Genomic DNA, 11,932 nt, shown 5'->3' with positions numbered 1-11,932 from the left:
TTTCAAGAGACTGCATCTTTATTTGAAATAGCAACATTTTCATAAGTTAGCAGATTCAAACACACTCTCTGTTATAAACAAAAATAAATATCAGACTGTGCGATGAACACGTTAAACAGCACACAGACTTCATAAATACAGACAGGAGGTTAAATCAGGATGCGTGTTCAGGAGCAGATCAGGTTTTAAATAGAAGTTTGTGATTTATGAGGAATAAATAAACTGCGGTCGGTCCGTGCATGCAGGTCAGGATGTTTCAGAGATATTTACATTCATCTTCAGGTGTCAGCTCACCTGGAGAGTCGATCCGTTAAAATCAAACTACTGCGTCTTTAATAAACTGTGTCTGGAGATTCATGAACTCCAGCCCGACTTTCAAAACACAAATATAAAACTCCCCGCGTGATATCTGTACACATCAGGACGATCTCAAGATTAGAGTCCTGATTCAAGTGCTCCCTGTCCTTTGGCTGCTGGAGGTCAGTCCGGTTCATGAGCTGGATTCTGTCCTGCAGTCTCAGGTCCCTGCGTAACCCTGATACAGGTCCTTCAGGAGAATCCAGACTGTCTCTGCATGGTTCATGGGGTGGAAGGCAGAGGTGGAGGGAGGGAGGGAGGAGGGGGGGGTCTCAGGAAGCAAAGTAGGAGCTCTGCATGGAGTACAGGCGGTCGATGGGGTTTCCCTGTAAGGGCCCGATGTCAGGCGTGGTCATGAAGCAGTCGCTGATGCTCGTCAGGGAGGCGTCGCTGTCGATGTCGTGGAAGATGGAGTCCGTGCCTGGAGACGAGAAAGTGAAGGTATGAAAACAACAAATTCACTTAGAACTAAATACACTTACTGATCCTTTACACTGATTTAAAATAAAACATAGGATAATTCATATTTTCAGGTCTGAGTGAGTCGGTTATTGTGTTTCTGTGTTTCCGTGTTTCTGTGTTTCGTGTTCCGTGTTCTACCCTCAGGCTGAACACGCCTAACAGGAGGAACAGACTCAGACATACTCTCCTCTTCAAACTCTGAACATCACTGAAGTTTATGAAGAGCTGTGTGTGTGTGTGTGTGTGTGTGTGTATGTGTGTGTGTGTGTGTGTGTGTGTGTGTGTGTGTGTGTGTGTGTGAGTGTTTTACAGCCCTCCTGGGTGTCACTCTGGTTTATTGGTCTGATTGTGTCTAAACGATGAAACTTGATGACTCATCCATTTTTAATCGCGGTCAGACGTTATTGTCTCTCTGATAATAAAACAGGAGTGACGGCTTGGTCATCAGAGCGAGTCGATAAAGAGAGAGAGACTAAAGTGTGAACACGGTCTTTAATTTGAGTCTTCATTCTGTCTGATTTTAAATATTAAAACACTAATATGCGACGTGTTTATGTTCAGACTCGACAGGAGAGACAATGGCGACACAGAGAGGAGGGTCAGAGCTCGGATCCAGAGGTAGAGTCAGAGTGCAGAAACTGACCGTAGGGATTCATGTGGTCTCCGGGCATCTGTGGGGGGGTGAGGCCCTGCTGGAAGGGGTCTGTGTTGTACCCGTTGGTCTCCATGCTGACCAGCTGCTGCTGGTTTGGAGGGAGGGGTCCTGAGTACGAGCTGAGCAGACCCTCCATGCAGCCCGACAACATGTCTGCAACACACAGAGGAGACAGGTACAGCAAGAGATTATATTATTATTATTATAATTAACATGATTATATTATAATATTATTATTATTATTGTTATTATATTATTATTATTATCATAATTATTATAATTATTATTATTACAATTTTTATTATTATTATTATTATTATTATTATTATCATTAAAAAATGTTGTTATTATAATTATTATTACTTCTATTATATTCTTATTCTTATTACTTATGTTATTGTTATTTATCATTATTATTATAGATAATAATAATTTATATCATCCAACACCACAATCTGTATGTGAGTTTTAATAAATGGCTCAGATTTTAAAGTGCCTTCATCCTGCATCCTTTTAACGTCCAGTAGGGGGCTACTCCACTGATTGTAGAAAGAAGTCGGACTGTACAGACCGGAGCAGACTCTGCTCATTATGACGGTTTGTTGTTGTAGTTACGTGAAATAATATCTGGCTTTATCTACATTCATAAATAATCCAAAGAAACTTTGATAAAAGGATTTTAAATTAAGCTCCATTGATAAACCTAACAGGTGTCCCCTGTCTGACTCCTCCCCCTTCGGACTCCTCTCCCTCTTCCTGCTCTCTCTGACTCTAAATGGACCATCATTCACTAAATGAACATCATGCTGTGTTGAAGAAGAAGCTAGAGACTGAGACCAAAAACTCATTAGTGTTTACTAAGTGTTTACTAAGAGAAAAAATCAGCTGAGGAAGAGGAGGAACATTTACTATCATGCTGTGTTGCAATCAGAGGGGTCGCCCCCTGCTGGACGTTATAGAGACTGATATGCAATCAGAGGAGTCGCCCCATCCTGGACGTTACAGAGACTGATATGCAATCAGAGGAGTCGCCCCATCCTGGACGTTACAGAGACTGATATACAATCAGAGAAGTCGGCCCCTGCTGGACGTTACAGAGACTGATATACAATTAGAGGAGTCGCCCCCTCCTGGACGTTAGAGAGACTGATATTCACTCACACTGATTTTATGTCCCTGTGTTAAATGAGGGCTGTTTTGATTAGTCACAGATTGAAGCTCATAGATGTATTTTAGACTCCTCTCTGTGAAGTCTGTATGAATTCAGACCGATGATTAAATGACTTTAAAACTGGATCCTCTTCCTCTTGGTTCACCCCCCCCCCCCTCCCTGCTGAACAGCTCCCTTAAATGCACACAGTATAATCAGTTTATTGTAAAGTCACTGTGTAAACCCAGCGTGTTTGATCTGCAGGATGTCTCTCCACTCATGCAGGAGGCTTCATCTCATCCTAACATCATCTTCAAACATCCTCGGTTTGCTGGTTTGCTCAGCTCATTTGGTTAACAGCAGCAGCTTCACTGTAATAAAGCCGCTGCTCTGCCAATATTTACACGCAGGAAGTCCCTGAACAGAGAGAGGCAGCGCCTGCCAAAGCACCGAGACACTTATCTAAACTGTCTGCTCATATCCGCCGTGAGACCGCAGAGACAATAAGCCCCGAGGCTGCTCACAGAAACATCATTGAGACCACAAGAGAACCATGTTTACCTGCTGAGAGAGCAACGTTTACCTGCTGAGAGAGCAACGTTTACCTGCAGACAGCAACGTTTACCTGCAGAGACAGCAACGTTTACCTGGTAAGAGAGCAACGTTTACCTGCACAGAGAGCAACGTTTACCTGCTGAGAGAGCAACATATACCTGCTGAGAGAGCAACGTTTACCTGCACAGAGAGCAACGTTTACCTGCACAGAGAGCAACGTTCACCTGCACAGAGAGCAACGTTTATCTGCACAGAGAGCAACGTTTACCTGCTGAGAGAGCAACGTTCACCTGCACAGAGAGCAACGTTTACCTGCTGAGAGAGCAACGTTCACCTGCACAGAGAGCAACGTTTACCTGCTGAGAGAGCAACGTTCACCTGCACAGAGAGCAACGTTTAACTGCACAGAGCAACATTTACCTGTACAGAGCAACCCTTCCCTGCAGAGGAGTCTCCTCTCTGTTTATTTCAGACATAAATCATGTTTCAGCTGTTTCTGCTGATTATTCAGAAACCACATCTCTGTCAGTAAACTGTCACTTCCACTAGAACAAACACACAGAAAACATCACTGTGTCTTTGTAACATCACAGACAGCTAAACACACACAGACATGCTCGCACACAGCCACACACACAGATGATAAACCCTCACCTGGTCCCAGCCTCTGGTTGCTGTGTTGCTCCTGCTGTTGCTGCTGTCTGCGCGCTAACTTCTTCATCTGTAAACAAACAAACAGTCAAGGATTAGCATGTGGCTAACACTGAGCAAACAACACCCAGATGTCGATCACCTCTAAACCATTTTTTTAAAGCGCATCTGACTTCAGTCTGATGTTGGGTTTATAAAGATATTAGAAAGGTTCATTATCTATTAGAGTAACAACCATCACGCTTCATCATTCTTTCACTCGACTGATCAGGAGAAAAATGAATCCGAACATGATCAATCATTGATCAACATTGCCAAATCATAAACAGGTTGATATCAGACTGTGTTTGTTGGAGTTCTTAAATGCATGGGAAGTAGAATCATTTAAATAGTCTGGGTAATCTTAAAGCTAGGGTTGGTAGTCACGGAAAATCTTAAAACTAGCATGAATTGGAATGTAGCATTTCCTCAGGACTCCGTCCAAAACGATGCCTCCTCTCACATGCACGAACGCCGCTGATTCGCGACCATATGATCGTGACTGAATCAAAACCGGTCCTTAGAACATCGTTTGTGTTTTGCACTACGTCAACTCATGTCTCACCAAGCAGCAACCTCTGGTCCAAAATATGAGTCCAATGCGGAAGTGCAGTTCATGGAGGATCCTCTTGAGGCTGGCTCCGGTAGTACCGGAAACCACATACACACCAATTCAAAAAAGATGATCTTTACAGCAGAAATAAACATGTTTACAGCCTGGTACAAAAGACGAGTGTAGTCTTGATAGCTCATTTCTAAATCGGCACACACTGTACGGGGGATGATTTTTTTTCTATAGCTGCAATTTCCAAGACACTTGGATTACGAGTCTTCCAATAAGAGGCACAGCTGACTTTATTGACAGGCGGGAACACTGTAGCTGTTGGCTAGGAGGCTCAAAGCCCGCGTCTTTAAGTCACACTCGACCGACAGCAGCAATATGGCTGCCGCTGACGATTGGCCTCAAAACAGCGCTTCAGAAACAGATGGGTGACGTCACGGAAACCACCTCCAAAACTCCACCCCTGCTCAAATGCACTGTCACTGAGACTACATCCATGTTTTACACACACAGGAAGTGTGGGGAGCAGAGAGCAGGGGAAGACGTGCAGCCAATGGTCAAGGCCGGGAGTCAAACCAGCGACCTCTGCACTGAGGACTGTAAGCCTCTGTACATGGGGCGCACTAAGACCGCCACCAGCTCCCCTCCAGTGACCTCTAACTTAAGTTTTTAAAAAGAGGAGACACAGAAGAACTATGGAGCTGCAGTCAGGTGTTAGCTGTCAGCCAATCAGAGCAGAGTATTCTGACAGTTAAAGGATGGATGTGAGTATCTTCTGGTTCCTCTCCTCGTCTGTGAATCACTCCTCATTCATCTTCATCTCTAATTTATGGATTAAACATCTAATCAGATGGTCAGACGAACACGTGATGATCAATAATAGAAGAATCAGCTCCGTGCAGCAGAGACGGACGACGGGCTTCGTTCCAGAGCTGATATTTTTATACTGTAGACTTTAGGAGCAAACAGTGATGTAAGTCTGATAAGTTGATAAGTGGCAGCAGTAAAAGGCCGACTGGATCTTCAGACTTTGTTCAGATTATTCTCACAAATTCCTCCGAGCCAACCAAATCACAGATTATCAGATCCTGATCCTCAGAGGATTAACTGACGAAGGACTGGTGTTAGACACTAAGTCCTCTGGCAAACCCCAAACTAACAAGACCCCGTGTTCCCCGAGATCTGGATCTGGACTACAACAGAGACTCTGATTGATGATGATGACGATGTTAGACACAACAGGGGCGGGGTCAGTGGACACACCTGCTCAGGTGGATGTACCTGACGTTGGACTCTCTCTCTCTGTGTGTGTGAGGATGATCCGTGTCACAGTGGTGAGGTAGTCTGAGCTGCAGGAGAGGCTTGTTGGCTCGGTGCTATCTCTTCCAGCTCTCTGTCACGTGACTCTTCTTTCACATGACGGCGATTATTGTTCTTCGCAGAGCGAGCGCTCGTCTGTTACTTTTGATGGACAGCTTGAGATAAGACGAGTTTGTGAGTTAGTGCCCAATCAGCCTGAGTGCACAGATTAACACCTTCACCAGAACGCATGAAGGCACATCTTCCTTGGAAATGTTCAGTTAAAAGTCGACAGGTGTCTCACTTATCCGTGGATTTGTAGTCCTGCGTTTATTGATGCCAGTGTGGATCCATTTTTGGATCAGAACAGTTGAGTTTAGTCAGTAAGACTGTAAGGCAGCAGAAATCTCCTCTAAAGACTGAAATCAGAGACTGGCAGGCTCCAGTGGACTTATTTTCCTCTGGGGATCCAGCAGGATGCAGATACTCCTCAAAATCTCTCTAACTCTCTGAGCGTCCAGAAACCGTCCAGCTGAGAGAGATACAAGCTGATGGAGTTACACTGACGAATGAAACACTTTAACTTTAAGAGAGGCTTCCTCACAGGTGCACTGTTGGAACATATGAAGGAAATAAAATCAAAATCTCGAGTTGGTGCACATTGAACACTTCCATGCAGCTCCAGCTGTTTTACATTTGATACTAAGAGAATAAGAGGACATGATGGAGTGGATGTCGTTCATTGTTAGGATGTAGATGGCAGCACTTAAGTCACAATTGATGCATTTCCACCGAGTGCAAATTAACAGATCAGACAGTTCATCCTGCTGCTGACTCACACGCCCAAAAACTAGAGAATTTTTTCAAGCCATGCCTGGGTCTCAACCTTTATGTCTGCTACATTTATGTTCATATATAACATGAAAACACTTCTGGAATGATTTTTAAAGCAAAAGCCTGATATCTTTTTACTACAAGACTTCCCTTGTTTTCACACAATGCTTTTATTCTGAAATTGTGTGCAGGACGTTAATTTGGTAAAAGACGTACCTTGCATAGCTCTTTATTCGAGCCTTTAGTTTGTAATAAAGTTGTCATGAATCATGTCGGCTGCAGGTAAGTTATGTAAATTATTTAATAACAGGTTTGAGGAATAATGTGGTCTTGTGCGATCTCCCTCTCCCTTTGTATCCATCTCTGAGCCTCTCTCTCTGCTCAGCTGTTTTTCTTTCACATGATGGTTTCCTGATGAGACCGGCCCGACACCTGATAACACTTGAAAGTGTCTCCTGACATGTATTAAAACCTACATAAAACATAATTTTACTGATCACATATCATCAGATTAACAGATATATCATCTAGGACAATCTCTGCTCTCTCTGAATCAGCTGACTCCAGTGAGTCCAGCCCCAATCCCTCAGGATTCTGATTGGTTTCCCAACAGAAGGGTGTCAAAAAAGTAGAACGGGACTGATTTGTGATTTTGGTTCCTTTCACTACTTTTGACAGTGAAAACATAAATATCTGCACGCTGTACCAAACAGGACCTCTTGGTGGAAATACAGCTGAACACTTCAAATACAAAGAATAAGGGTGCTTGGTCCTGGTCCCGCTGTCTCTGCAGGACACCCTAAACCTTCATAAAACCCTGAGAGTCTGACAATAAGGTGGAGGAGGATTCATCCTGACTTCCGATGGATGAGCTGAACCATCGTTATGAAACCATCCTGTATGAGCACTGCAGAGAGAGGTGGACTCCTCTGACTGTTCGACGGTCTGGTCCGTGTACTTGAAACTCAGGGCAGATAAAGGTTGGATAAAATGAAATGCATGTGAAAAACTGACCTTGGCTCTTTGGTTCTGGAACCAGACCTGGACCACTCGAACGCTGAGTCCGGTCTCAGCTGCCAGAGTCTCTCTCACCTGCAGGTTACAGCACAGGTACACTCTTTAAAGCTCTTACATCATGCTACATGTGAAACAGGATCAGATAGATATCAGTCTGATATCAAACATTATGAGACTCTCTCTCTAACATCTTCTTCTTCTTAATGTGTTTCTGCAGCTCTCACTGTGCTCTGCTTTGTGCTCTGTCTTTCATGATTCCACCGTCTGCAAATGAAACAGGTCAACAAAGCTAAGACAACAGGAGCAGGGCGAGCTGTTTCATGAGTCTGTGTGCAGAAGCATGAGCAGGTTTGACATCCTCAGTGAGAGAAACTCATCTGAGGACACGAACACTGCGGAGAGACGCTGCAAAGATTGTTCCCTGCAAGATACACTGCTACAGATCTCCCTATTCTTGATTTGTAGTTTTTTGCACTTGCATCAGTCCTTAGCAAATTAACTATCATCATCCTCATTCATATTGATGTGTATTTATGGGTAAATCTAAGGAACAGATTCGTAGCTCTCCTTGATGTAAACTGAGAAACTTCCGTCTGCTGCTTTAAAGCTTCTCGTTACGACTCCTCGTCTGATCACGGATCTTCAGAGTGAATCAGTTCCTGTAGTTTCAGCATGCTCTCAAAGTAAAGCTTACTCGTGGATGATCTGAGATCTTCGTGCTCACCTTCCTGCAGGGTTTGGAGGAGACCTCGAAGGATGCCTTAAAGGCTCTCCTCTGCTGGGTGGTCAGGATGGTGCGGGGCCGTTTGGGCCGGCGGGGGTCTTTACTGTCGTCGCTGCCTTTTCCTGCAGCTCGTCCTTTCTCTGACTTCACGTCCACGTCCTCATCATCACTCTTATCTGTAAACCAGCAGAAAGTCATCTCCCTCAGTCCTCAGTCTGTGTGTGTGAATGTGAATCTTTACCTGAGACAGAGAGGTGTGTTTGTTACCTGAGTCGGAGCAGTCCAGGCTGGCAGTGCTGAACAGGTCCTTGTCCCTCTCATAGTCGCTCTTGCATAGCAGCTGCCCGTCCTTCAGGACGAACTGGTCTCCTTTCAGCAGTTGGCGCTCACATATGCAGCAGCAGAAGCAGCTCAAGTGGTAAACGCTCTCCAGAGCTCGGATAACAAACTCTGTGGAGGCGATCTTCTCCAGACAGCCGCTGCACTTTGTGGCAAACAACCTGAGGACGCAGAAGAAGAAGGAGGGATGATGGAGGGATGAAACAAAACAGAGCGTCTGGAGAGAAGCTGGTTCACCTCACATCTCAGCTCTGCTCAGCTCGGTTCCTTCAGAGGACTTTCACCAGATTCTGTCATGAAGAGCTCACATAATCACAGCAGCGTCGTTCTGTACAGCTGAAGACTCGACAGATTTCCTGCTGATGTTAGATTTTAATTTTCATCTGTGATTCACTTTCAAGGACAGAGATCCATCCTCTGTCGTCTCCTGAAGGAGGTGAGGACAGAGAGGGAGGGGAGGAAGAAGGAGGTGACTGTATGCAGGTACAAAGGGGCTCAATATTTGGACAGCTGCACTCAACCACCTCCTCCTCCTCCTCCTCCTCCTCCTCCTCCTCCTCCTCCTCCTCCTACTCCTCCTCCTCCTCCTTTTTTTTCCTGCCCTCCTTTTTCAGACATGCACTAAACATTTCTAGAACAATTCTGGAGAATGTATTTATTTCTTTATTTAGTTAGAAGAAGAAGAAGAAGAAGAAGAAGAAGAAGAAGAAGAAGAAGAAGAAGAAGAAGAAGAAGAAGAAGAAGAAGAAGAAGAAGAAGAGAAGAAGAAGAAGAAGAAGAAGAAGAAGAAGAAGAAGAAGAAGAAGAAGAAGAAGAAGAAGAAGAAGAAGAAGAAGAAGAAGAGTGGTTGTTTTTATGTTTAAGAATTTGAACTGAGAGACATTTTTGATGTCAAAACATGACAAATGGAGGATCATAGTTGTCAGGCATCACAAGAGCTTCTTGTCCTCGAAGGCCACCATCTCTTCACCGATGGGTGGGGTGAGCAAGGGAGCGATCTCTAAATATTCACACTGTAGATTTATATTTCAGGGAAGTTTGGATCAAACGTGGGGATGTTTGTTTGTTTTTTGAATGGAAATCTAAAACTCAGTTTTTAACTGCACGACAGAAAGTGAGAAACAGTTTAAATAGTTTTGTACTTGAGTTAAGTTACTTAAACATATTCTAATTGTTTGATCAGAGACATGTAATCTGTGTTTCCAAGTTTAAGTCAGTTTATGATGATTTATTATAAAGTTGTTTTTAACTTTGCATAAATGTTAGAACGATGCTAACTGTTTCAGTGCATGAAAACTCAACAGCACATGGCCGACACATGTCCTCAAAGACAGCCTCAATCATGTGGAGCTGGTGTCAATTATGATCACTTCAAATATCATTTTAAAAATCATCCATCTGTTCTTTAACACAGAGCCCCGTTCATATGAAAGAAACTCTACAAACACAGAGAAAGAGCTCAATGATGAGAAAATTACCCGAAACAAACACTCCGAAAGAGAGGGAGAGCTCTGTCAGAGTCTGAGGAAACACAAACAGTGAGTCACAAACAGGAAGTGACTAACCGTATCACTCTGGAATATTATCCGAAACGTTAGATGGCAGTTTGATTTCTGGTTCTGCTACATCCTCTGCTTGTTTGTGAATTTGGACCAGTCACAGGGCTTCCATCAACACGTAGATACATACGCATCAGGAGGCTACGTGTGAAGGCTTCTGCGTGAGAACAAGGCTGCATGGCTGCCTGTGATTGGTCCGCTGGGTTGCATCGTATTTCTGAAATTACAACATATCTGATGCACGTGATATTTAATGTAGCGGGACCAGAAACTGCTGACACGACGAACATAGAAATGATACCTGACTAGTGTTCAGGCGGAGTATTGCAGAGAGATGCGTACACTCCAACACACAAGTATGTAGCGCTCAAGATGATCACTCAGAATCACAAACCAGGCTTCACGGTGAGTCCTGCACAGACAGCCGTGGCTGAAGTGTGCAGGGACCATCAACAAATCACTTCATGCATTAATGATCTTTATAATTTTGTCAAACTACAACAACACAGAGGAGAGATTCTACGACTCCAGAAGACTCTCAGGCTCTGAGAGTCTCTCCCTCCGTGTTCCTTTGATGACTCTGTACGTTCACAGACTTTAAGGACATTTCCAGCTCACCTCGTCCTCCAGAAATCACAGACTCTACAGTTTAATCAGCACTCTGAGTGATGATCATCACAGTCCTGATATTCCCTGCTCTCTGGAATAAACTGGTGCAGAGATGCTTTTGTTATTTTAAGTCTTAGTTGTGCTGGGAGCTCAGTGTGAAGCTTGTCTTTAGATTTGGCACTTTTGAATGTTTGGATCGGACTAAATACTGGAGATTATAGAACTGGAGGACGGATCTGGACCACTCTGGTTTCTGTTTTAGAAGAAGATAAACATGGTGAATGCAAGAAAACAGTCCTACAGACCGTGCTGCAGACCGTCTGACAGAACGTCCTACAGACGTCTTACAGACTGTCCAACAGACTGTCCTCCAGACGCCCTACAGGCCGTCCTACAGACGTCTTACAGACTGTCCTACAGACCGTCCTACAGACAGTCTTACAGTCCGTCCTACAGACAAGCTTACAGACCATCTTATAGACCGTGCTGCAGAACTTCCCACAGACCATCTTACAGGCCGTTTCCCAGACCGTCCTAGAAACAATCCTACAGACCTGTCCTCTCTAGATAAAAGCTTTACTTCAGATTTTATTAAATATACTGCTCACATTAATCCAAAGAGAATAAACTCTCATGTTAACACCTCATCCCTGCTGCAGGCCTTAAACTCTACCTCTTCACCTCTCCCTCTCTCTGAAGTCTTCTCTGTGAAGGTGTGGAGCTCGTGTGGGGTCTGAGATCTGCCTCTTGAAGACTCTTGAGAGCCGGCTTTAGACTTTTGGTCTTGTTTACTCGGACTCTTGTTTGGTGCGGCTCTCGGCGTTTGTTCCAGCAGAGGATTCAGGCGGCTCTCTTCACTGAGGACCTGGACCACCACTGCTGGAGGGGGGGCTCTTTGGAGGAGCCTCGTTGACCCCCTGGCCCCGTGCCCTGTGCTCCACACGGCTCCAGCAGCTTAACAAGCATAAAGAGGTTCAGGATTAAAGAGGATAAGAGGAGAGGAGAAAGGACCAAGCCGTAAAAACAGACTGTGTGTGTTCCTCCTCTGTTCTCCTGTTTGCTCTCTCTCCTCAGGGAGACGGGTGACCTGACGGAGGAGGCGGCGAGGGGGGTGGAGGCT

The 11,932-nt window shown here is 44.6% G+C and overlaps 1 protein-coding gene across 1 annotated transcript in view; it reads right to left on the bottom strand.

The window, feature by feature from the left end:
- LOC117831195 (LIM/homeobox protein LMX-1.2-like) overlaps window positions 1-11,932 on the bottom strand; it is a 33,020-nt gene continuing 21,088 nt past the window's right edge. Inside the window, exons 4-9 of the mRNA XM_034709754.1 lie at window positions 8,573-8,805; window positions 8,306-8,481; window positions 7,579-7,656; window positions 3,834-3,900; window positions 1,463-1,627; window positions 1-778 (exon numbers count right to left, since the gene is read on the bottom strand). Coding sequence (XP_034565645.1) covers window positions 630-778; window positions 1,463-1,627; window positions 3,834-3,900; window positions 7,579-7,656; window positions 8,306-8,481; window positions 8,573-8,805 — 868 coding nt within the window. The 3' untranslated portion in view covers window positions 1-629. The remainder of the gene's footprint in view (window positions 779-1,462; window positions 1,628-3,833; window positions 3,901-7,578; window positions 7,657-8,305; window positions 8,482-8,572; window positions 8,806-11,932) is intronic.

Source organism: Notolabrus celidotus, chromosome 19 (genome assembly GCF_009762535.1).
Source record: "Notolabrus celidotus isolate fNotCel1 chromosome 19, fNotCel1.pri, whole genome shotgun sequence".
Taxonomy (NCBI): Eukaryota; Metazoa; Chordata; class Actinopteri; order Labriformes; family Labridae; genus Notolabrus; species Notolabrus celidotus.
Note: the sequence above shows the minus strand (reverse complement) of the source record. Positions and strands in the feature narration are given on the sequence as shown.